Source organism: Triturus cristatus, chromosome 8 (assembly GCF_964204655.1).
Source record: "Triturus cristatus chromosome 8, aTriCri1.1, whole genome shotgun sequence".
Classification (NCBI taxonomy): domain Eukaryota; kingdom Metazoa; phylum Chordata; class Amphibia; order Caudata; family Salamandridae; genus Triturus; species Triturus cristatus.
Genome location: NC_140591.1, coordinates 1,408,134,842 through 1,408,162,283, shown reverse-complemented (window position 1 = coordinate 1,408,162,283; position 27,442 = coordinate 1,408,134,842). Strand labels below are relative to the sequence as shown.

The following is a 27,442-nucleotide window of genomic DNA, read 5'->3' as shown; positions in this document are numbered from 1 at the left end:
ACTTTTCGGTAGGCCCACCAAGTTTCTCATAAAGGCCTGTTCCACCCTCAGAAGGCTAAATACGTTCTTATGGCCCCAAAGTTCGGCACCATAGATAGATGCGGTCCGAGCCTGGAGGCCATAGATCTCAAGGGCAGGCGCAACCGGTTTGGAGATCGATGCTCTTTGAAACTTACCAATACCCCCTGCTATTTGTTATAGTCTAAGGGCGGATCTGTTAATTTGGTGGCCCCAGCCAAAATCCTCCAGCAAAGTGATCCCAAGATAAACGAAGGTTTTGACCCGTTCCAACGGAACACCATTCAAAAGAGGGTTCGGGTGCGTACGCCTCGGGGGATTAAAGATCATAAACTTGGTTTTGTCCAAATTGATCTCCAATCCCCTCGAGGCACAGAAGCACACAAAACCATCCAGGACGCGCTGGATGCCCGAAGATGTTCGGGATAGCAACAGAGTGTCATCCGCGAACATCAATGCGGGCACCCGACCGGTCGTCAACCAGGGAGCATAATTATCCTTTACATCATTTAAGGTATCGACAAGGCCATTGATAAATAAACTAAAAAGGGTAGGGGCCAGAACGCAGCCCTGCCGGACACCCCTAGAAACAGGGAAGCGGTCTGAGAGATCCCCGTGTCTCCCGCACCTGACCCGTGCATAATTTCCAACATGCAAACGGGTCAGGATAGTAAGCAGGTATGACGGAAGGCCCAGATCAGCCAATACCTCCCACAATTTTTCCCTAGGGACTAGGTCAAAGGAAGCCCGCAAGTCCACAAAAACAAGGTAGAGGCTGCCACCCTCAACCCTTGTAGTTTTCCAGAAAAGGACCTGGAGCCGGAAGATTTGGTCCAAGGTTGAGATACGGAACTAAACCCAGCCTGAAGGGTAGACAGTATTTCCCATTCCTCCATCCAAGCTTGTATCCTGTCCAATATGATTCTACCCATTAGTTTTTGTGTTGTATCTATCAAGCTAATGGGCCTATAATTTGAGGGGGTAAGTGGGCATCTCTTCTTGTATATGGGGACAATCTCAGCCGCCAGCCAGGTGTCCGGTAGATCAGACCCCATAAGAATCGCATTGAACAGGGTAACAAGATATGGCGCCCATTTTTTTGGCTGGGATCGGAACAGGTCCCCCGGCAGTTTGTCAAGGCCTGGAGCCTTGTTTGGGAGCAACCTAGCTATTGCAGATTCTACCTCCTTCAAGGTGATGCTCTCAGGAGAGTCAGAGGGGGACAGGCTCAGTCCCGACCCTCCACCCAAGGCCCCCGCCAGTCAATACTCATGGCGGGGGTCTGGGGCAGGGGGCCGGGCAAGTGTCGCGTTTCCCTCCTGTTGGAGCCCTAGGGCTAGCTTAGGGCCTAGACATAATGTGTCATCATACTCCAAACATGCGTATAGCGCCCCGAAATGTGCTTCCCAGGCTGAGGGTGCAATGTTTGGGAAGATGGCTTGGAGCCTGTACTAACAATGGTCCAAAATGTCTTTGCGTCCTTAGTCAGGAGCGCACTTCTCAACTCTTCCTACCTTGTTTCCTCCCAATCCCTCATGGCTCCCTCAATTGCCTTTTTATAAAACAAACGGGACGACCTAATTTCTAAACTGTCCTTAAGTTTAATTGCAGTAAGGAGATCCTTCTTGGCATTCCTACAGATAGCATTATACCATGGGTGCATCTTACCCCCACCTCTTCTAGACCTACTAAGTGGGCAAAGAACATCCCCCAACGCACTGGCCAGCTGTCTATGAATTTTTACAGCATGACCGTATGAAGACAAATCGGCCATCTCAGCTATCCATGGGATAGCAAGCTGGTACAATTCACCCAGCCTAGAGGGGGAATCCTGAAAATGAGGCCATTTGAGCCTGCGTCGATTGTTCGAGACCATAAGGGGCATGATCATGCTGGTAAGACCCGCTTCAGGGTTAGTCAGCCCAAAGCTCCCCGGCTTCAATGTTAGGACAAGGGCATTATGGTCACTATCATATCTCGGTTGCACTCTAAATTCCAACATCCTATCCCAGTGCCTTACTTCCAACATGATATAATCAATGATGGAAGTTTGTTCTACCCTTTTCAATGTAGGGAATCCCGGACGGTCAGGGTCCAATCTCCCATTACACGCCCGCAAAGACGTAGCAAATTAGAGTGATTTTATTTGAAGGACCAGCCGGGTCCATGCCTTGACAGGAGGGATCTTTGGTTCCGGGATATACCAGAGCAGGTCTTCATCATCCTGCTCATCCAGATCAGGGCTAACCAAGGGCTCAAATTGACAATTAAAGTCCCCACCAACAATTATTATGACTGATGGGTCAAGTGTCTAATGCTTAAATCGTATCTGACTCCTGCCCACTCCTAACTGGCCTAGAGTAAATATTTATTAAGGCTATTTTTGGTCAGTTCAGGGGTGTCAATAACACACATTGAACATCAGGGGAGTCAGTTGGTATTTGGGTAGCTTGAACGCTCAAGTGGGTGCCTATCCAAATTGATAGGCCACCAGGTGGGCAGCCTCTGCCACTAGTTACTGCCAAGATGTGAAAAGTTGCGTAACCTGGGCTAACACTCTCCTCTAGGGCCCATGTTTCCTGAATCAGGCAGATATCATATGCTGCCATGAAGGTACTCCAGTCAGGACTAAGTAATTTGTTTTTTAACCCCGCTACATTCCACGAAAGAATTTTTAAAGTTCCATCATCTACCTTACCAGTATCTTTTGGAATCCCGGTTACCATAGTTGAAGAACCATCACAGGTAAGAGTCTCTGACTGACCTTTCCTTTCCGTTTTATCTAAACTAGGAGCTCCCCCCCTACAATAGTGGCTCCCCGCGGGTGCTTTATATCCCCCAATTCACTCCTTCTCGCCCAATTCAAGGAACTGGGTGGTATACCTTCTGCTGGGGTAAAGGTTTTGATATATCCCTCCAATACAATTGAAGGGGTGGATGTTTCACTAATGTTATTCAAAACTAGTTCCTTGTCGGGTGAGCGTCAATCTACTTGGTTCAGTACACTAAACCTATTTCTATGCGCAAAGGATGACAGAGGGGGGGGGAGTATGAACATGAAGGTCCTCCCAGCTGATTTGCCCCTGTTGCACTCTAGGTGGACGACCGTTTTGGCCCTGATCAGAGATGGCACTTTTACAGTGAGCTGGTCTCAGATGGGGCATAGGATAAAAATAAGACAGGTGGAGGGGGAGGATTTGGGAATTTGATCTAGAGGGAGACATACTACAAATATACTCAACGGCGGCAGTGTCCCTAAAATTTATAACTACACAATTCCCTGTAATAGTTTTAGGTCCCTTCCCAATCCAGTCTATTCGTCTTACAAAGAGTATTTCCCCAGAAATATGAGAGGGGAGAGGTCTGTTTAGATTAAGCCACTGAATACACTTATTTTTTAAATCAGTATGGCCTTCATTTTTTCCCTGGCTTAAAAGTGGTACCCCCGTTAGGACTACAACATACGGCAAAGATTCTGGAGGAAGATCAATAGTTTGCAACTCCGATGATGTAACTAAAGAAAATGATGGCTTTATATTTGTTGGGACCAAAAGATCAGAAGCCCCCCTTACCAATCTATGTCTTTCATATCCTGATTTCTCATCACTGGGAGTGACTTTTTCTTTAGGAGAAGCCAAAGCAGGGTTCCCAATTACCTGGGGGTCATCAGCAGCTAAATATGTACATAGAGGGGGGGGGGGGGAGGGGGGGGGGGAAGCGGTTTCCAAAGCTGGGTCATTGTTAGTGGGGGCCAATAGTGTTCCTTGGTTCCTAGTGACACTATCAACTACTAAGGCAGTCCTAACTTGAGAAACCGTACCGCCAGCCTCACTAGAGGCAAACTTCCCATGTGGGACCGTTGGAGGCATTTTCCCCAGGTCCATATTATTAAGAGTGGAGGCTAATCTATCAATCCTAGATGCCAGGGGTTTAATATATTTGCCAATAGTCTGATCCAGGAGAGACTGGAAATCAGCTACTAAGCTAGTAACCCACAGCGGGAGTCCCACATTTACTGGGGAAAGGCCGGTAGTAGCTAGTACAGAGTCGTGCTTAGGCCCTATGTTTTTATTTGGCTTTTTTACAGGTCTCATTTTCTTGCCTCTAGGGCCCGGTTTATTTAGTATGATAGCATTTGGGGAAGATGGAGGTGAACATAGGGATAGATTGCTGGCTTTAGCATCTATAGGGACCTGGGCACAGGGTAGCTCAGCAAAGGATGACGTAAGAAACGAGCTTACGTCAGGAGGGTTTGTTACATCTGCTGAATAGTCCCCTGCTTGCTCTACCAAGGGGGCAGCAGGAGTAATTGACAGCCTTTGCTCTGTATTTTCAATTGCAGTTACCACTACCCCGATGGTTTTTTGGAGCATCTGGTCGATAGCCGTTAACGTAGGGAGGGGTTGGGTCTGGGCCACCTGTTGTCTCGTCACGGGGCGGGAAACTGCTACCTTTTGACTTTTACCCATTATATAGGATGATTGACAAAGATAAACTAATCCTACAGAGCCTTTGCTAAAAAGCCCAAGGGAACAGTAATAATCAGTTGTAACAGTACCTTTGGGTAGATGTCCAGACTATCAAAGGTGTCCGATAGCAATGTTAGGGGGGTGGCCCTTGTCCCGGGCTTCTCCCGGTGCATCCCAAGCGCGTCCTCGCGGACGAGGAACCGCACACGCCTTTAAGCGCCTCCTGGCGCACAGCAAGCGGCGTCCTGCCGCTGAGGCTTCTGGAGCTTGTAGGCAGGCGGGAGCAGCGGAGCCAAGCCCGGCCGCGAGATGATGTTGCTGGCAGCAGGGGGGCTGAAACAGGCAGATTGAAGAGGTCCCAACCAGCAATGGTGAGCAAGCGGGAACAGCGGAGGAACAGGGACACCGAAGGAACAGGAACACCAGTTAAAGTCAATTGGATTGGTCAGGTTGATTAGTAAACCCCAGCCAGCCAGACAGTACCTTTTCTTGAGCACGATGTTGGTCTATATGACATCCGGGATCGAAGATGAAAATAGCATGGTCCTGCCCGGCCTCCTTTAGCCTCTGACGGGCACAGACGGGTCCACCCTTGGCCCGTTGACCTTTAAATACGTGCGCCTCAGGGCGCAAAGATGTCGGTGCGCGCTCAGGAGGTAGCGCTGTGGGTTCTGGGGCTACGAGTCCTGGCCCCTAGTAGATGGCGTGGCAGAGTGGTGGCAAGTTGCACAGTACTGGCATCCTGTTTCTATTCCTTTTCTTCCGTTGTGCAATCTTGTAGGAGGGAATTTTTGTCCCAGAACCTAATTACCAATGCCACCTAAACACTGACAAAAGATTTAAACTGTGCCTTTCCTCAAGGGAAAGGTGCAGTGAGTTAAAAGTGAATGGTGTCTGTATAATCTGGCCCTTTTTAGTGTAGGTACTTGTACACTGGTCTCTTCTCAGGTCGTAAGGTGTCTGCATCTAACTCACACCCTCCTTGCGCACAGTTCCGACCTGTACTCTGTGATGCACACCGAAGTCCTCTTCCAGCCTCCAAGTTCTGCCAGAGTGCCCGTACTGCGTGCAATGCAGGCTTTCCTCGCCTGCCTGCCCGGTGGGAGCTTCCTTCACACTGGAAACCTCCTGCGCTTGTGCTGTGTCTGCCAAATCCAGCGCAACCGGAGCACTGAGCCACTGCCTTGCGGCCCCTGCCGAGCTCCCAAGCTGCCAGAGCCTAGCAGGAGTCCCGGTCTTGCAGTCCTGCAGACTCCACCGTGGCTGAAAGCCCGCCCAGGGCCTCCACACCGCCAGCCAGCCAGGCCACGCCGAGAACACCGAGACCGCTAAGCAGGAGCCACGAAGTAAGCTTAACCTCGCCAATTATGTTTTTTTAACACCAGGACTAAAGACCGGCTGACTGCTGCATTATACACCGCATGCACTGTAATTCCGCAGTGTCTTTTCTGTCTAATTCCGTTATTTTGTGGGCATTTTGCAATCACTCTTCCAGACCTCCGCAACCACGTCCTAGGTGGCCGCCATGTTTTCCACCCTTTCGTCTACAGCTGCAACTCTCCTCGAGTCATGGGCCCCAGGTACACACTACAGGTACAACAACATATGGAGAAGCTGGGTACGTTGGTGCCTGGTATGAACCTGGATTCCGTGGAGGCACCTATTGTTGACATAGTAAACTTCCTTGTAGAACAGTTCGAAAGGAGTCTCAGCTATATAACAATCAATTGTTATAGATCGACCATCTCCGCAGGCCATGCCTTGGTCAACGGTAAAACTATAGGTAAGAACGTCATAGTTTGTAGAGTTCTCAAAAGTATGAGACTAAGGAGACCTCCTAAACCCAAACATTTGTCTCTGTGGGACGTTAAGTTAATCCTAGATCTTTTCACCAATTGGCCGGTTAACACTTTCTTGAATAGAAAAAGCCTATCCATCAAGCTCGCAACACTGTTATGCTTAATATCTTGCCGAAGGGTTTCTGATGTCAAAGCTCTTTAAATCAAAAATAGATCCTATAACATGTTTGGAGTCAAGTTCGAGCTAATTAGAAGAACAGACTATGTCCGATTCTATCTTCTATCCACGCTTTGATTTATGCAAAAAAACGTTGTGTGGTAGATTCCATGAGAGCGTACGGCTGCAGAAAGAATGGAGTTAGTCCTCCGGGTGTTAATCAGTTACTTATATTCTTTGTTAAACCTCACAGAGCTATATCTTCGGCTTCCATTGCCAGATGGGTTAAAACTGCTATGAATTTAGCAGGTATTGATTTAAAGAAATTCCAAGCACATTCACTTAGAGGTGCTATGGCCAGTAAATCTTTCTGGTCTGGTGGTAAGTTGGACGACATTCTCAAAGCTGCCGACTGGTCTAATGCTACGACATTCGCGCACCATTACTGTAAACCAATAGAACACATGTCTAATGTTGTCTTACAAAGCTACCAACATGCATAATGGTAGCCTCCGGTCTTGTAATGAAATTGCGATTCTCCTATTACCATGATTAGAGAATCTGAATTTCATTAAAGACACAGAGGCTAACATTATCCCACCCATCCCTTCCCTTGGAAGGCTGAAGTTTACATTATATTTATTCTCATTCCTAATACCTTTTATAGAAAATGTTTTTTGTATTGTCTTTCAGTTTATGTAATAATTAGCTAATTATTTGATAACATCTTATTGTTTGTTTACATTGCTTGACTCTCTATCCATTACTTGAAGTACGCATATCTCTCTTTTCAGTTAACCTCTCATAACTTCCTGATGTTAATCCTTGGATCCTTCCTCGTTCATCATTCTCCTCTGTTTTGCGACGAGTTTTAAAGAAGCGTTTGGATGTCTAAAATTTGGGACTTATTTCTTCCTCACCACATTTAAAAGAGGCAGATTGTAGTGGGCTCATGCCCATTGTATGTTCCTAATGTTCTGTTGTGGAACCTTTTTACTTTATGATGTATGCGGCTGCTTGGACTGTATTAAAATAAATATGCATAATGGAAGCCTCTAGTCTTGTAATGAAATCTGGTACAGTTGAAGATAAGAATTTGAGATCAGACCTCCAGGTTCAAGGGTGTGGAGGAAAAGTGTAAATGAGATTATTATAAAAAAACAGTCTGAAGATTGTAGAAGAAGCACACAACGTTGTTTGGTTCCGTCATATTTAAAGGTCTATGTGAAATAGAATTAAAGATTAGTTTAGATTATCGTTTACATAAAATGGATTCTTATGTTATTGTCTGTGCTCACGATTTTCCAATTTCTGTATTGTTATTCATGTTCTATATTGTTTACAAGTTGTAGCAAAGATTTTATCGAAAAGAGGGGAAGTGTGATATCTCCACGATTGTAATAAAATGATGTCAAATGGAATTAAGAACACAGAGCTGGAATGTATTTCAAACACAGCAGTTGCCCGAGTGACCTTGTGGGATGAGGTGTTGATAAAGTATCTCCTGTTGTCTACCACATGCACATTGTGAGTTGAATATATTACCTTACACCCTAAATGATCCAGAATCCACAGATGCCAAAGATAAGCCATTACAGACGGAGGAGGCAACCATCCCTGTAGAGCAATGCTGTCAAGTAGACCAGCCACACTGACTTCATTATGTAGCCCCTGTTCCAACATGAAATCGCATCTGTTGCACCAGCATAAGTAAAGCTAGTACTACGAGTTTTGGTACACAAACCGCACCCACAGCAAGCACCACTAGATCTGCAATGCAAACAGCAGATAGAAGTAAGGCTTAGCGTCCAATTGGAGAAAGAGCTTAGAACATCCAAACTAGTCTGCAGTGTGGACTTGAGACTTTTTGCGAAGTAAACACAAAATACAAGCAGAGTCTTGCTTTTGATCAGTGGGGTATTTGAAGTAATCAATGCCTATGCCCACAGTATAGTGGGGACCGTAGTCATTTAAACATCTCTTATAGCTGAGAGAGAGAATATCAGAAAGAGGCTGAGGGTTTAGTGCCTTATTGAAGATGGGAAGTGAGATTTCACCATGTACCTCCATTCCTTGTTGTGGGCTCCGGTGCTGGGGAACAGAGTGTTGACTTAACTTGATGCTCTGCCGCTACCCTCGTTGACGTGGAAGAGGCAGAGGCCCTGGGTTCCAATCCAGGAAATTAGGGCAGTAAGAAAGAGGATGGCCAGGGAAAGGTTCCGGGTTCCGATGGGTTGCCTCTGGAGTTGTATGCGGTGTATGTTGAAAAACTGGCATCCAACTTGTAGAGCTGTACTGGGCGGCTAAGGAGTGTTGGTTCTTACTACGGTCCAGGAGCGAGGCACTGGCAGTGCCACTTCTTAAGCCTGAACGCATGCCTTTGGAAATTAAGGCGCATCATCCACTGTTGTTGCTGAATGTCGACTATAAAATCCTGAGTCCGGTGCTGGCAACCCGTTTGTTGCCTCATACAACTGCTTTGATTCACAGGGATCAGGCTTGCATTCACAGCCATCAATATTCATAGTAATGCATGTGCTGCAGGATGGGGACAGAGTAGTTATGGCGTGGACACTGAAAAGGCTTTTGAGAGCCAAAATTGGGCATTTATGTATACACTGAACTTGGGGAGGGGGTTCGTGGTTTGGTAGAGACGATTATACTCTACCCCCACTGCGCGAGTCAAGGTGGTTATATGTGACATGTACACAGAGGGTAGGGGGACCAGGTAGGGCTTCCTGCTATCACCACTGCTGTTTGCTCTCGTGGTGAAGCCTCTGGCTTGTTCGGCACGTATAGGGATCGATTTTGATGGTATGCTATGCCATGGGTCATGGCATCATATTGCGTTATACAAAGTTTAAGAGTAGTAAAGTTAGGATTCCTAACTTTACTACTCCTAAACTGAGAAAAATCCTAACTTTAAGACTTTTGGTATTCACAGAAGGCATTTAGGAGTCCTAAAGTTAGGACTCCTAACTTCTGTGAATACCGAAATGAGTAAGGGCCTTCTGTGAATACCAAAATGGTATTAAGTTTAGAATTTTGTCTTAAGTTAGTTCTGTGAATCGGGCCCTTGGTAATTATTTTCCATTCTGGGGAGTTTAAATCATGATCCTCATTAATTCATGGGTAGAGAGCAAATGGAATTTTGGCACAGGTATATTCACACAAAGTTAAGGGAACAAAGAACAGGAGCTTTAAGAGAGTGGCATATGTATTAATTATTTTATACTCAGTGATTTCATTCACTGTTGAAGAAAAAAAGTCCATGAAGCGTTCCCATCCCCACCATTTTTCTTTTGTCTCTTGAGTTTTCCTTAAGGGCTGCACATAAGGAGCGTCCTGTCCCAATGAAATGCAAAACCTTTAATGTAGTACCCAAAAGGAATATCCTAGGAGCACCAAAGGACAGGGGAGACCAGAGGCTGATCCACATGTGGTCCCCACTTCGCCTGATTTACCGAGATCCAACTGTTGTCAGCATTTGAATAGTTTGTGGGTGTCACAGCTGCACCCAGAGATGTTGCCTATGGGCCCCTCAGTGTAAATTAAGTCAGGTGACCTCTGTTAAAATTAACCCTTTTTTTGTAATAATGTGTTCAATAACAGGAGTGATTGAAAACATGGAAATTTCCTTTCCAATAATTATTGTGGACAAGACTGAACTCAATCAGCTTTGGTGCTCCTGTCATTAGATAATTCTGAACAGGTTTTTAATTGAGAGCTTGAGTTAAGATGGAAGATAGCCACCACTAATTACAGAGGAACAGTCCTTCCCTTGCTACATTTTTCTTTCTTCTTCTTTGACTACAGGAACTGTGCACAAGGGGGAGGGGATTACATAAGGCATCATGCCGCTGCAGACCCCTGGAGAAGCTACTGAAATGTGTCATAGGAACAGACCTACACAGTGCATTTTGGGGGCTGTGTAAGGACTTCTCTACTATATTCTATCTGAGGAGGTAGGTTCTCCTCAAAGAGAATGGTGTTTTTTTCAAACTCTATAGATGCACTGGTATTGCTCATCATTGGGCTTCTCCTGAAACTCCAAAGACTAACCACATAAGCTAGAGCTCCACTGCAGCACTGGAAGAACTCGGTGTACACAAACTGCGATAACCACACTGCGGTTGTTTCCTGAATGAGGAGCTGTGTTCTACTCATTTTCTCAAAGTTAGCACTAAGCCGGTTGGCCTGCTTTAGGACTGCTGGGTAGCCTTGCTGCTTTTGCTGACCTTGCTTGCAAGTAAACTTTAAAGAGCTCAAGGTACCTAGAGACAAGGACAGAGTGCCAAGAGCCTCTCTAATCCTGACCTAAGACCAGATCCATCCACCAAGCGACTGTGAGGTACAGATGACACTGCATGGTGAGCACCCTCCTTTCTTGAGCCAAAAATTACTTAGTGGTGCCAAATGGCTAAAAGAATATTTAACAGAGGATAAATTAGGTATTAAATTGTGCTAGACTATATAGTAATTATAACAGGTTTTAATAAATGCAAAGTAAATTGAGGTGTGATAAGTCAAAAACAGTTTGGCTAGTTTTACTAAGTGAATGACAAATTACTTACACCCCATAAGATTACTTTCTGATGAAATTCCTTTTCTCCATCAAATATAATATGGATTGTTACCTGAAGGAGAAAAAAGTCAGGAATGTGATGAATAATTTGTGCATGATTTATTGACAAACACAATTTAAAAAAACAGATTAAAAAAACTGCTGCAATTATTCAGTTTTATTAAAAAGTTATTTTGTACTGTGAGTTACTAGTTAACTATTTAACTGCTACAGAAATTTGGAGAAGTATGAAATAAGCCGAAGGGAGGGGACATGGCAAGTTCGAAATCCGGCAGATCATTGATCAGTTGTCCTAACACAGATATTGTACTTTAGTGACTTGGGGTGGTGCTACATTAATGGCTTACCTTATTAGAAAAGAAGCAACAATACGCTTTTTGGCTGACTGTACTGTTGAACTGCCACTGTGAAACAGCCTACTTAAGATTGTACTGAAAGCCTTATTGTCCAGGTGGCACGTGTCCTTTGCCTTGTTCAGACACAGGCAGAAAGCCAAAGTAGCACTTATATTGGTTAGAAATAGGAGAAGGCTCTGTGCTGGCAGGGAAGTTGGCCAGCAGAAGTTGATGGGCTCTTGCAACCATGACCATTGGGTAATCCCCATCTGAATATCACAGCATCCAATAAGCACTCCTTACTGCGGCACTCGTTTTGCTCATTTCAATTATGTGATATCTCTTTAAATTACCTGTACCAATATATTCCTGAGGTGCTTCTCCACAAAATCCCAGGCCATATCAAGATCCAGCATCTTAGAAGTATAATGGTTTCAGAGAACATGGTTTGAGGCACATCTGGATTCTTTACACGTCTTTATGAACTCAAATATACTTTTTGTTAAGCACACTACCATTGGATTAGCTTCGTATACAAAAGCCATATACTGTTGAGCTGTTAGTATAACGGTACTAACCTCTTTATATTTAATAAACGCATAAAAAGTTCTCAATTTAGAAAATCCACTGTTTTTATACAACACTCTGAAGTAATGCATTTGCCAGAGGTAAAGATGTATGCAAGCTTAAGAATTTCAGTGTACCTGAAGTACCTCAACTGCAACCTCAAACTCACCTATATTCTACGATAATAGGCATAGAAGGGTTGAAAGCAGCATATTTATCTACACTATGAAGTTGAGGCATCAATAAACACCAACACACAAGATTGAGTCTAAGAATGCATAGGTGCAGGTTTGAAGGTGTAAAAAGGTTTTTGAATCATATATGCAGGACAGGCCTATTACTTGATCCTTGCATTGGAGAGTGGCCTAGCTTTTAAAACGTTGCCTAAGTTATGTAACTGGATTATTTTGCTACATTGCTTGTGCACGACTAGTACATGTATATAATTGATAGATGGTATTGCGAATTAGTGGAGTGTGTAGACTAAGATTATTTTAGCAGAATTAATTTTGGATTGCCCCTGACTAAGTGGCAAATAAGATGGGGAGTGGTTAACTGCCAGACTGGCATTGTGCCATGCTGGCATACCTGAGGCTTTTGCGAAGCAACAGTCTCTGCAGTGAGGAAGGATATTCAGCGGGGTCTTGCCTTTTGTCCCTTTCTGGAGCATTCTCATAAGTGTGGTTTAAAAGTTTGAGGAAGGGAATACAGTGGTTAATTTTGCAGGACACCATTAACTTTGCAGGTCAGGGCCTGCCTTTTAATGTCCGAGAGGTACTGCTCCCAAAAGGTTGATAGCTGTACGGTGTGAGATTTTCACTTTGTAATCATTTTATGGGTGCTCTTCTGGGACACTTCCATCGTCCGTCCCTTGCTACTAAACTATCATCTGAAAACAAAAATTGACTGTTCTGGAGAAGAGAAATAGCTGCAGAACAGTGAACGGGGAACCAACTACTCATGTCTGGAAAAGTATTTTAAGAGAAGGGCCGGAATGAACCAGACAGATTTGTCCAGGATTTCTTATTGACCACCGTAAGTGGCACTCCACAGAGCATCAGGGAAACATCTGAGTCCTAGGACGGGTGTCCCTGACAGCCAGGATCTTAGGAAGGATATATCACCAGAAGACGTCTGGAACCAATTGCTGAATAAGGGCTGCGGTCTGCTTTCAAAAGAAGTTTGTCTGGCCTGCTGTGAGAGGAATGTGGAGATCAAAAGATGCGGGCTGAACTTTACAAAGCCAGCTTTGCCTGCACACAAGTCATCTGCGATGCCAGAAGCAGAGGAAGTACTTATCTACCATTGAGCATGCCCTCCAATTACGCTGATGGACCTCGAGCGTTACAGTACTTTTTTCTTTTCATAATTAAAGGCACTGAAGTGGAAACTGTTAATAGTTATTGTGTTCACTGTTGATTTTCAATTCTTTTTCTCCACACCCTGAGTAAGCCTTTGACTGCTTGTCTACCACCATGAGGGTCAAGTTCTAAAGGGGAGTACTCAACTTATGAATACGGCCAGGTCTGGTCCAGGGACATTAGTGGTAAAAGGATGCATCCCCAAAACTATGTGCCTTGGGACCCTCCGAAGAGTCTCCAATGCTAAGCATCTCGTAAGTAAGGAGTGCACAACACAGATTCCTCAGCACCACTGCCAGTGGTCAAAGTTTTATTTGCGAGGGTACGGATGGGCATTGAAGAACAGTTGGATCATCCCAATACCTCAGGCAACATGTACATTCTTATTGTGTTAACCTTGACTGAGGCAGTTTTCCTCAGAAGCCCTCGTGGTGGTCTGTGGATTATTGGAAATATTCACCAAAATTGTTTTCCCAAAAGACTTTCTTCGGGTGTGGGCAATTGATGAGCGTCAAACTGGACAAGAGGGCCAAACTGGATATGGTTTATAGACTGATGCTTCCCCTCCTCTTACTGTCCTAGCACAAATGTATGGTTGGTCATTTTAACAAAAAGCTCAGAAGCATAATGGGTACTATACAAGCTCCACTGCTGTGGAAGTGGGACATCCTCGTACTTTGTTTGGAAAGGAGACATCCTCCCACTCTGTTGGCTTCTTGACTAACTTGCAACACAATGGTGTAGCCTTCTGTCCCTGCAAGTTCTTTTTTGCATATACTCTCTCTGGGCCTCATGCATTTGAAAAAGTGGGTGGGAAAGTAACCAAAGGTCTCCAACAGGTGATGCAATAGACTACATGCTAGACTTCCATGAGAAGATGGCCCAGCTCATGGATAAAGCAAATAGCAAGCTTCATTAAAAAAAAGTAGTACATTCAAAGGAGGGAAGAGATGAGGATTATGGAACCAGTAAAGCTTTACACTTTGGAGAATAAGTGGACTGCCATCTTAAAGAAGATGAATGTGGTCAACTACTGAGCTGACTTTGGTGACATAAGAGCATTCTTTTGTTTTCCACATAAAATGACTCAAGCTCTATCATCAGGTGAGATTGCAGACATCCTTGCTTACGAGCAAAAGTAGGAGGAGAGCTGAGGGGAGTCTCTTCACCCATCTGATACCCAAGCAAAAAGAGAAGTGTAAGTGCCCGATACAGTTCTTCTTTACACGTTTTCCCTAATCCCATGCCGAGGTACAGCAAATTAGGCTTGTCAAACTGAAGACACATCAAATATCAGACAAAAGTCCAGGAACACATGAAGATTGTTGTCACCAAGATGCAGGATCCATTAATCCCTTGTAAAGTCCATGCACCAGTCCAGTAATACTCTGCTGAACCAGGGGACGATTCAGCTCAGCTTCTTTGTACATTACAGAGGCCTCAATGTGCTCATCCAAGAAGGATGCACATTGGTTTCCTGGACCTAACTAGTTATTGTGGCCACTAAATCACTTAGTGTTTTAAGATGCTATAGAGAATGTGGCCAGAAACTATCTATTACAGACAAATAGGAGATTAAGAAAGAACGAAAGAAAAAAAGAAAAAAAATAAATAAGGTTACGTTTTGTGCTTTTCCTTAAAAATGCCAAAATTGAAAGAGCTAAAACAGAGACAGCACTCCCATCAAATCTTTCTTTTTTAAGCAAGGGACTGAAATTCATAACTACTAGCAAATCGTAGATTCTCTGTGGTGCAAACGAGGTTACCCCATCCAATTGCAGTGGCGCTTTACTAAATGGGTGGTTGAAAGCATTGTGGCTAAGCTCTTGCTTTTCCAAAAGAGAGAGAGAGAGAGAAGCAGCAATCGGCTACTTTCAGTCCTATCACCAACAAACAGCAACCTTTCTCTGGCAGATATGGAAAAATAGGGTTAGGTATTTTTTCTGATAATAGCCTGCTCCTACAAATTTGTTTCAGCACATTTTCTGCATCAAATTGTACACTCTGGCTCTATATCGCCAGACTCAGAAAGACAAAAGCTCATCTCTTTTGCCAAGACGTTGTGTTCCAGAAGTCTTCACTTTCACCAAACACCAATATGCTCATTTTTTTGCATTTAGAATCAACCAATTTCACATGACCTACTTCTTGATCCTCTGTAAACTCAGTTTTACCATCAATGCTGAATTCGTCATTAAGTTAAAAATTAGATATTTACTAGGCAAACGTATAAAACTGAAGGGCCAAAGAGTAAGATGTGATGACCAAAGGTGCCACAAAGTTTGAAAAGGTATGGTGAAAGTGCAGCGTCTTGGTGGACACTACAGTCCTGGTGTTGAATGCCATAGAGCACAAAGGATGCATGGAAACAAGCCAAAATGGACCAGCTAGCTCAATCTCTTTTACTCTTAAAGCATTGTGCCATAAACAACAGAGTAAAATGCCAGTGACAGTTCTGATAAAGTCAAGGCACTTGCAAATGGGCTGATATCATTCCATGCATCAATTAAAACCAATTATGTACTTTGTGCAGACCCATAACAAAACTGAGCATGATCTAAAATGTCATTGCTGTCAAGAAAAGAGTAAAGCACTAAGCACCAGGAATACTTAACGAGAAATGTTATGTTGTTTAGAGTAAACATTCAATGCTTTTTCTAGACAATGAAATTTGAGTAATATTTTAGTTTACTCTAACCATACTAGTAGTACAGATACACCAACACCTTACAAAGCAAGGAAAAAAAGAGGTAAAATCCATAGTAAGATTTTGTAAATTCCCCAGTGAAGCCTAGTACATGTTCGCGTTTGAAGAACAGAACTTCAAGTAGTTAATTTTTCTGAATATTCACTTGGGTTCAGAAATGGGTGAAAATAAATAAACTTTACAGGTAAATGATGAATTTAAGCCAAACAACTGAGCATTTGATTTAGTATCTTCAATTAAGTTGCATTGGATTCTCCGGTGTATTAACCACAAGGTACTCTACTTGGTTATTATTTTTCAATACAGTGTAAGCATTTGTACTATTATATTCACAAACTCGAGAGAAGCCTTAGTGACCTTTAACATCTACAGTTATTTAAGTGACTAAACCAAATACATACCACTGAGCTGTTTGCTTCTACATAGCTGAGTTCTGGAATAGCATTTTTGGCATATATTGTAACAGTTACTACTCCTCCAGTTTGGTGCCAATCATGCCTGCATGGGACAACCTTTTTACCCTGAAAATAGAAGTAATGTTAGAAACTAAAGATGCACAAAGAAACACACACTGTTTTTGCTTTGTATTGAAAAATATTAGGATAATCACACAAACAATGCATGTATTAGAGAGCACAGATATTTGCTTTTGCTTAAGTGTAACACATTTTCTATTTGGTATTCAATACAGAGAAAGCAGGCAGCTCCTAAGAGGAGAGGAGGCCACTATGGCCCTCCTTTGGATGAACCTTAATCCCCTCCACTCCCTTGCCATGTTCACCAGTGGTGAAAGGGATGGCCATTGACTTGAGCGTGCATGCACTACAGTGCTGATGACAACGTTTTTAGGGATACAGTACCTTCAACCATACATTATAAGGATAATGAAAGTCACCAAGGAGTACTATGGCCATATAGACACAGGACGCCACATATAGAAATACAAGGTGCAATATCCTTGTTATGTATGGTTGAAGAAAGTTAAATCCTTACATAGTGCTGTTGCATCACTTTCTGGCCCTCCCACATCCATGCCTCACTCCCATTCATTCCAAAGTTGCTACGCGAGTCTGTGTCATGCATTAGATCTTTCTATTCTTCCATTTTTAGCCAATAGCATTAGGCCTGGTGGTACTTTTCAGCTACAGTTTACAGGTAAAATCTAACATAAAAGTCTCAGCTTTCAACATATTATCATGTAAAAGCCACAAATTGCTGAATGCTTCGACTTGGGGCCTCTTCAAAGATATGGCACAGCAGGTTCCTAACACCCAACATTTTAAAAATATATTTATTGGGCAGACTATAAAGCAGTATAAATTATTATAACCACAAATACTTGTCCCTCATGACACATCCCCAAAGGCACTAAGCCAGGAATCTTTGTAAAACCATGAATAGCAAACTCTTGCCGCTTCTTCTAGGATCTCAACTGTTTCCCCATAGCCTGAGAATCTCCATATCCTGCGTGGATGTCTAAAACTTGGAAAGAAGTTCTTACAAAAACAAAACTTTAAAGGCTTAAAATATTTTGAGAGAATACTGGGCACAATAGAGAATGGGCTCTGAAACAGTGGAGCAACAGAAGACCAACAGAAGTAAAAAAGGAAAAGAACAGAGAAATCTGAAAATTAGTTGAGAATTGTATTAGATGATAAAATGGGGATATACCGGCTTATAATGATAAATGAAAGGTTGCAATGCAGCCCTGAGCGATTGCCAGTGAATGAGATTAATTCATGCATGCCATCTATCAGCTTGTGGTAACTGTAATGAAAGGTGAGCCTTTACAGACATACCAGTGCCTTTTAAAAGCTGACCTCTATAGCGATAATTTAGCTTTCGACCAGCATACAGCTATAGACTACATTGGGGATAGCGAAATCAACTCACTAGAACCACACATAACGGCACTAATGGATAGGGATGTGGGCAAAGAGGAGATAGGGGCTGCCATTAGGGCCCTACCCTTAGGGAAAGCAGTTGGCGAGGATGCTATTCCTCTTGTGTTTTATAGAACGTTTGGAGAGATCCTCGATCCGGTCTTTTTGAAGTTGGTCAACGATATATTGGAAGGTGGGGCAGCACCCTCCTCTTGGAAATCGACTAACAGTCGTTTTTCTCAAAAAAGGAAAACCATCAGAGGAAAGCGGCTCTTACCGTCCGATTTCTTCCATTAATCATGATGCAAAGATCTTCTCTAAAATTCTTTCCTTACGGTTAGCACCATTTATACATTTAATTGTAACGGATCAACAACACGGCTTCGTCCCTGGGCGGGATACGACGACACATATTAACACCGCAATTGCCGTGTTTGACGTCGCCTGTCAGATGGGGGGTAAAATATCAATGTTGCTTGATGCCGAGAAGGCCTTTGACAGGGTTACCTGGGGGTCTCTTTGGTCAATAATGGCAGAAGTAGGGCTCGGTCGGAGGTTTATCACCGCAGTTCAGAAATCGTATATAAACTCCACGGCGGCAATTAGGCTTAATGGCTTAACTTTATCCTCTTTTAGCATTCAGAGGGGCACGAGGCAGGGGTGTCCCCTATCCCCACTCCTGTTCGCAATTTACATTGAGCCTTTTATCCGTCATCTATTACATAACTCGAGTATTATCCCGGTGTCTTTCAATAACGAACGTCTTAAAGTCACAACATCGCGGTCTACACTATTAATCCTATTGTGGCAATGGGGGAGACTATTGTGGAGGCACGGCGATTCGGGGCTTTCTCGGGGTACAAGCTTAATTCTAATAAAACTCAAACAATAACCAACTTTGAAATCATTCCTGACACATTATCTCTAGGAGTTACTCGAACAGCTACATATCTGGGGGTTAACCTTTGTAGTCAGACGAATAAAATAGTAAAACTAAATTATGAACCTTTACTTAAGAAGGCTGCTGCCGACCTGCGCAAATGGCACCAATTGCCCATCACAATTTGAGGGAGATGTAATATTGTTAGGATGAACATTTTGCCAACATTTTTATATCTTTTCAGGGCGATCCCATTGAGGGTCCCCTTTTCTTTCTTTAAAAAACTCGATAGTATTACTGGCAGCTTTATTTGGGGTTACAAAAGGTCTAGACGTGCTATTAAGTTTTAGAAACTGCCTTATGAAAGAGGTGGTTTTGGACTCCCAGACTTTAAGCTATACTTCTGGGCAGCCTTTGCCAGTTGATTGCAGAGTTTGCTTAAAGGGTCTGGTATGTCTCAAATGTGGTTATCATACCAGCTGGCGTGTGGGCTAGAGTACAGGTTTATAGTGTGTAAGATGTCTCACCCGAACTACTTCAAGCGGGTCCGTTTTAAGATAGTGGGACAAGCAGTCCGGATCTGGCACGATATTGTAAGTGTATACAATATTCCGGAATTTCACGAACTTGCGTATCTAGGAGGCAATCCGCGACTAGGAGCCCTTTTTGATGACTTAGTCTGGAGAAGCTGGCAGCATTGCGGAATCACTCAATTAGGGCAACCATGTGACTCGGATGGCTTTAGATCTTTGTCTTCTCTCAGAGGCGAATTCGGAGTTCCGTATAATTCATTTTTTAAATTCTTGCAAGTACGGGACTTTTTCATCAATGGAAAAGGCTTAGTTGCTCTTAGTGGACTTAGTAAGGCTGCCCGTTCATTACTACAGGTAACTGGCAGGGGCTGTATAGGGAAAATCTACAAGAATCTTTTGTTGGAGTCAAGGGATGATGGCGTCCAGGCTGTAGTAAAAATAAACCGATTTTTTGGGATAGCTGTGAGTGAAGAAGATCTAAATAGCTCTCTGAATACGATCAACACTGCAGTTAGCTCTATAAACTTAAAACTCCAACAACATTGAATGTTGTTTCTTCTTTATTACACACCTGAAGTCATTACAAAATGGGCTACGACCAATTCTTCACCTAAGACACACTGTCCCAAATGTTTACTTTATGCAGCTGATATTAGACACATGTTTATTACATGCCTGAAATTGAACACGTACTGGGTTCAGGTAACTGAGGAACTGTGTAAACTGGCAGGTAGGAATATCGTTATTTCTGAGAAGGAGATACTCATGGGTTTAATAGATGACTCTGGCCTAATATCTAACACTTTTTTCTCCATTATCATGGCCTGTTGTCGTCTTGGTATCGCAAGGGTTTGGATTGAGACGAAATGCCCGACACTCACGGAGATGCGGCTGATACTGAGGGGGGTTTATGAGATGGAATTGGCGCTCACCAATGTGCTAAATTTGTGCTAAATTTGAATGTACTTGGTCTAGCCTTCATTGGGACTAATCAAATATTGGTGTTTTGTTAACACCTTAACCTGCAAGTCGCTTGCTGGCTATGTTATATTGCCGGCTGTGTGCTACAAATTGTGTTTTTTTTTTGTTGTTTTTTTTATTTTATTATTTATGTAAAAATGTAATTGTCATTACTGTATTCGCAATGTACTTGCGATTGGTGTCTGCCTTTCTGCCCTCATGTCTCCCCGTCTGTTGATACCATGGTTTTCTTTTCTCCACTGGCAAAATAAAAAATTTAAAAAAATAAAAATAAAAGCAATACGTTGAATACAAAACTGAGTTTGCCTGAACTGCTTCCAACAGGCCTGCTTAGCAATAAAGAACTCGAAAAGGTCAGGGGAACAGGGATGCTGATTGCAGATTTACATTCACAAACATCTCTATTACTGAAAAGATGAGAAAAAGGACTTTTAATTAAAAAAAACACGCAAGTCCTTTTTGGAACAAAGCACTAACAGAGCCAAGAGCCTAGGTTTTGCTACATTGAAGATAATATGTGTGCTTCGCCAAGAAACTCCAACATAGACAAGAGCAGTTATCAAAGTTCCAATACAAAACAAAGGTGCCCATACTAGTGAAATCTTGCACAAGCAGTGTTGAAAATTGCGATAGTTAATGAATGCTCTTCCCTAACTCCTTTGCTAGGTTGGCAATATTCAATAGATCTTTTCTAAATTCTCCTGCAGGTGGGTAGACTCGGAGGCAAACTCTCTACTTGAATGGCAAAGATTAAGGTGCCTTTTAACCAAGGGAACCTTTGGTGCCACTCATGATGGTTTGGAAACAACATCACATGTAGGTTGCCCCTTATATTGTCAACTGATGTCAGTCTCATTGCTAACCAAGACTTAGCCCAGCCGCCAGTAGATGGGGTAGATTACTGCCTCCGAGACCGAATGCCCCACAGGAACCACTGGAAACTGGTCTGGATTATTTTGAGAGTTGAAATTCGGCCTGAAAACGGGAGCACATGCCCTAGATAGGTGTCACTTTCGGGTAGGACCAGGAGAAATGGTTCTGAAAAAGCTTAACCAAGAGCTCCTTGAGAAAAAAGTCCTTCATTGCAAAGCATTTCTTGAAAACTCAAACTTGTTGAGCAAGTGATACCTGGAACTCACCTGGGGCTTATGAAAATCCCATGTGAATTGGTGTGTGACCTACATTCTGGAGCCTAAGGAGGGCACAATGGTTCGATGTCTGTTAAACCACTACTATAGGCATGGAAGGCTGAATATCCTTGAATACCACTCTTCTGTAAGGTTCTGAGACAGAGTGAACCCTCAGGAGATCAGTGAGGATTCTTCAAACTGCTGTGCCTACAGTCATTTGGTGTGAAGGGCAAACGCCTTGTATCAGCCCTAGTACAATGGTAATGGACTAACAAGCTGTGCTGGTACCAGGGTGATGTAAACGTGTTCGAATCTTGCTGTACTAAAAGTGCTGTAAAACGGTATGCACACTTTAAGGTTCCATGTATAGTGACCTCTGACAGCAAAGGCAGTGTTCTCAACCATGCTCCAGTGCAAGTAATGCAAGACCCATTTTAAGGATATACCAATGTAAGACCAAATGCTCCATGGGCACATTCAGGGTAGGAACTCTGGGCCTAAAGCGATGTCCCATTGAACTTATACTAGCACCTAGAACCTAAACAAAGAGGATCTCCCTTGTCGGAATCTAGAAATCACATAACTCCTGTAGACACTGCACAACAGCCAAATTTATCTTTCAACAATTGTTTATGGCCCATGCAAAAAGAGCGTTACACCACAGAATGCTTGATGTGGTGCTTTAACTGAATCATTTAAGGTAGCATAAGTGTGGGGGGGGGGGGGGAGAACTAAACCTTAGAGAAGTGAAAAACACTTTATTCACAATCCCTGCCACCCACAACTGGGGTAAAATGAAAGTATTGGAACCAAAGAAGCAAACATGGACATACACACCCCGTTCCCACCGGCCCTCATTACCGGAGAAATCGAAAAACTGTATTTGAGAAAATTCATACCATCGATTCTGTGAAGAAGAGGTTTGAAGTGCTGACCTCTGCTGTATAACGGGGTCCTGAACTCTCAATATCATAACTGGACATTGCAAAGGAATGGAGTTAAGGTAATGGGATGCACCAGCACTAAATTCATGTTTTACTGTTACATAACCTTAAAACAACATTTTACAAAGAGCACCGAGATGTATACTTACAGCATCTTTTTTAACCCACATGTGCTGTCCTGAGGTGCAGCCTTCTTGGGATAAAAATGTGTTAAAATCAGATGTTTTTCTTTTGCAACAGCTCCAAAATTTCATCCTAAAAAATATAAGTGATTCTTTTGTCAAATAAATGAAGCAGGCCTTATTTAATACCAAAGCCCAGGAAACATTTTTGGATTTATTAACTGATAAGACAGGTCATTTAGGAGAAGAGGTTAGTTGATCAAAACTATCATTTCTTAGCTTAATATTAGTAGGTACAGTTTGTGGCTTAGACATAAATCAAGATATCAGTCTGAGACCGCTCTTTATTCAATGTAAAAGTGGTTTATGCTTACCGACAATTATGTGAAACTCCATTTCTCTAAAAGACAACTGCATAGCGATGGTGTAACTAACAATTGCAGCCAGTCCACAGCCGAGACTATCCAAAATGACATTACATTTTGCACACTAGAGCACTACTATGTCTGTGTATTGGGTACTGATCTTTGGATGATAACCAATGTAAAGACATGATTTCCAGGCCACTACTTAGACTGGGTGGGAGACATGGGAAGCACAAGTGATGGAAAAGAAAACGTTTGTGGGAGGGCATGACTAGCTGCCATAGAAAACTAGTGCTCCCCCAGGTTCACCACCTCGCCTTTCATTTAAAACAAGGATGTTCAACATTTAAAACGTATTCTCTAACCTGAGCGACATGGAAATCTGATCAATGCCTGAATTTGTATTGGTAAAAAGTGTAATTTATCAAGCGATAGGCAAGTTTTCAGTTTTGGTAGATGATGCAGTTTGTTTCAAAATTACATGAACTAACTATGACCTCCAAGACCTTAGAGAGGAAACGAAAATGCAAGGTTGGCGTATTTCCAGACCAAAGAATTTGAGCTGGCTTTAGCCAATATTGAGTTCAAAGATTACAATCGTCAGAGATAATATCTTGCTCTTTGGAATGCCATGAGGAATGGAAAAACAGTTCCAATATCACAGATAGGAACGGCCTCTTTTTGTGTGGCTACCCGCTAGTTTTTCGACTGATCCTACGGGTTTTTCGATTCGGAGTGCACAAAGGAGTGTTAACCTGACCTCGGTGCCAATGCCCTGAAAGTGTATGTCGAATTGGCTGTGCCCAATTGGAAATGGCTAACTTACCTGTATGTCCTTAGAAAATGGTACCCTGGTACTTAGGGCATATAAGGTTGAGAGGTACGCCAGGTCTTGCATACTTCTAACCTACTGCAGTGACACTTAACTAAGCTTTCATTGAAAAAGTTTTTAAGTGTCCAATTCGTTGACTTTGCCAAGGCTTGTTCGCGTTAGAGTGAAATTACTTTGATTTATTATTACTTGTAAATTCGATATCTCCTGAACCCTTGGGTGGATCTCTTTAATACTAGTGTCTACATTCTTATAAAAATACAGTCTATTTTTATAAATTGGTGTTAGATTTCTTGAGTGTTGTGCTGATTTCTTCTTCAATTGTTTGGTGCGGTTTAAAAGATTATCCCTTGTTTCTCTATGTAGGCTTTGCTGCTCAGTGCCACAGCTACCCAAGCTTGAGCTAAGGGTTTGACGGACTAAACCGAAGGGTCTTAAGGGGGGTTGATGAGTATTACAAGGTGAGGCTGTACTGCCACACCATATAATACACATTTCCTCACAATCATCAATGCATTATTGGCAACTAGAAACCCTGAATACAGATGTACAATATCCTCTTAAAATAACAAGGTCTACAAGATAAGAATGTGCGCATCAAATGGAAACACTTATTTCATCAAGTTATCATATGGCAACGAAGGCATCAACATAGTTATTTTAAAAATACATAAGAGGTGGGCTCAATCCATTATTAGGGACAGAAAATATAGGTGTCACAGGACATTAACAAAATTACAATGCAAAATCACAAAGGGGGACCTCCAAGAGGAGCAATTCGGGATGGGCAGAAAAAGCCTGGCATTCACATCACAAACTTCCCTCCAGATTCTTTCTGCCATCCATGGTCTCTTAAGAAATAGGTCCACTCACCCACTGTAAACAAGCTATTCAGTTTCACAAGGCCCTTGTACTGGTGATAGCACATTGTGTGAGTATGCGGTGGATGACTATTCCCCGGTTGCAGACATGAATAAAGTCAGCTGCTTCCAAAGGCTGATTGCACAACCTGTGTGGATTACATACAGAGCCAGTGGTGCTGCAAGGGTGCAATTGACCCAAATGCAAGTGAGGCAAATTGGACCCCTTCACCCCTCGGTTGGTTATGAAGAGACTTCTACAACTGGGGGTTACACAAGGGCACCCTCACACACTTGGGCCCCGGTGACACTGCACCTGCTGATAGGCCTCTCAACTAAGCATTAAGCCATAAACTAATTTTAGCTGGAGCAAGAGGAGGATGAATGGAATACAGCCAAACCGATCCAGAGGTTATCAGCAGAAAGCTCCAGGAAAATCCCAAATGGACGAGATTCTGGTCCACTATTTAGCAGAAAAAGGGAATTGGTGTATTATGCACATGGACGTGTTGGATATGACACACTAGTGCCAGATAGCAGCATGTAAAGCTATGCTCTAGAAGTAGTTTCTGGTCATACCAGTAGGTGGTAGGATAATCACCAATGATGCTGAAGTGACAAAGGCATAGTAGACTTAACCCGCAATGCACCGTGAAGTAGGTGAACCACCCCTCTCCTTGTCATCACAGACAGTGTTTCCCATCCTCGACTTTAAACCAACAAATCATTGGTATCATGTGTTGGTCTAAATAACTAAATGGAAGCAAAGTAAGTCGACAACACCGCAAATGCATTTGGGGTCCGCATTAAGGCCCAGGACTAGAAACAATCTGTGATGGCACAGTGAGGATGTCATCCAACTGCGAAAGATGGCTTTTAACAGGAAGCTACAAACAAAAACTTTTAATACTGTTTTTTAGAGACGATTTCTTAAAATAAGACTAACCTACAAAGCAATCTGTGTATGCACATACTGTAATAAAAAGAAACTTTTATAGTGATGAGGTTTTCTGAAGGGCCACCTTTTTAGGGCAAGAACCCTTGAGCACTCACATTTTTTATGTTTCATGTTCAAATTATTTTTCCCCCTCCATTTTCTTTTGTTTTATTCAGAGAAATAAACCAAAATTAAAAAAAAAACATTTGAATCAGAGGTATCAATGTCTGTAGCACATCTGTAATACAATACAATATTTAATTACTGCACATTTTGTGGGCAGGGGTTACCCAGTTAGGAGTGAAACAGACCAAGCAGGGGTTACTGGGCTCAGCCATGGGGGTTGAGGCCTTTCAATCCTGATGTCCTGTGGCCTGACCTACTATGGATCAACTATGAGAAACTGGACCAAGCACTCTTTCAGAACTTGTCTCTCAGTAATAGCGTGGTTTGAGCAGTTCAAGGCTCCTTTTGGGGGAGGTACAGGAGTTGAACACAGGCACACAACTCAAAATATGCGCAGGAGCAAAAAATGATTGTCCAGCCAAATAATCACTTTTATGAAAAAAAGCCCTATCTGGCAAGCAAGTACATTACCAACCCCCCCCCCCCCCCCCCCCCACCCGGGGCCACTAGACCGAAATCAGCCTTACCGGCACCTGCAGGATCGGAGTAGCTGGAGTGCTTGGGGGCGCCCACTACTAGGGTGCTGGAGCGGCAGCAACTGGTTCAGGTGAGTTAATTGCACACTGCTCAGGTGGCTGCTCTGGGCGGTCCTAGAGTTCTTCACATGCGGTCGTGCAGCCATAGTGAACGTTGGCTCCTCCACACTGGGTATGTTCTTTGGTCTGTCCCACAGTGAGGAAAATGGGGAAGTAGTGCCAAGGTCCTGACGTTGATTGCCTGTCACAGTGCAGGTCTGTAGAGCCCCCCAAAGCGACCTTTCTCCGGTGACGATACAAACAAGTTCACCCTTCTGCCTTGGTCCTGGTGTCCCTCTTTGACACAGAGGGTCACCATCTCTTCACTGCACGTGGACTCTAACCCAATTAGTACAGCAGATTCCTTTATTGCGGCCCCTCCTGGCATGAGGTTGCCAGCTCACCATCGCACACGGGCTACAACCCACTCAGCCACCTCTGGCATAAGGGGTCACCGGTCTCTTACGGCGCACTAACGACAACCAATTCACCACAGCGATGCTCACTGCTCACTTCACTGCGACCAATACTGGCATATGGGGTGGGTCGCTGGTTTCTCACTGCACATGGGCCATGACCCATTCGGCACAGCGATGAGAACAGCGGCTCTCCTCTGGCATACGTGTGTCGCTGACTTTCCTGCACACGTGCAATGACCCGATCGGTGCAGCAGCCGTCTTCTCCCACCTCGGAAAGGGAATCCACTCGACTGGATTAGCCACTCAACCTCGCTACCTCCAACACTCTCCTCTTCTCAAACAGCAGACTGGTCTTGGCAAGCAGCCAGGCGCTGGTGATCCAAGCTACGTGATTTTAGACTACATGGGGGATGTCCCCCCACCCAGCTGCGACGATAGCAGGCATCGGCCCACAGTCTTGGTTACAGGCAGAAGTCTTGCAGAGTTTCTCCTCCTTGCACAACCTGACTGGATGTTTGACAGTTGAAAATTAGGAGGTCTTAAGCTCCTCCTCTTAAAATCCATTTCCAGACCCCAAATGTTATTTAAAGTCAGAGTCTTTGAAGTTTATGTTGGGGGTCTGCTTCCTTTCAAAGTGCCCCTTTCCTCTGCCCTCTCTTCCTCAAGAGAGCAGTCTGTCACAGTAGGAGCAACACCAAAGGTGATAGCCCCACAACTAAGGACATGGGAGTGACTAGAGTTCACATCTGGATGTCAGAGAGAGTGATATGAGTATCAGAATGTTAGCCCAGGGCTTCAGCCATACTCTTTATGATGATCTGATCAGCCCAATCTCCTTCCCGAGACGTAACCAGGCC

At 43.5% G+C, this 27,442-nt stretch overlaps 1 protein-coding gene across 2 annotated transcripts in view; it reads right to left on the bottom strand.

Moving 5' to 3' along the window:
• The window catches only part of CHORDC1 (cysteine and histidine rich domain containing 1), a 134,385-nt gene that overhangs the window by 32,694 nt on the left and 74,249 nt on the right, over nucleotides 1–27,442 (bottom strand). For both annotated transcript variants that reach the window (XM_085623132.1, XM_085623131.1), the window contains 3 exons: nucleotides 22,499–22,604; nucleotides 16,400–16,519; nucleotides 11,018–11,080 (listed from right to left, as the gene is read on the bottom strand). In XM_085623132.1, coding sequence (XP_085479258.1) covers nucleotides 11,018–11,080; nucleotides 16,400–16,519; nucleotides 22,499–22,604 — 289 coding nt within the window. The remainder of the gene's footprint in view (nucleotides 1–11,017; nucleotides 11,081–16,399; nucleotides 16,520–22,498; nucleotides 22,605–27,442) is intronic.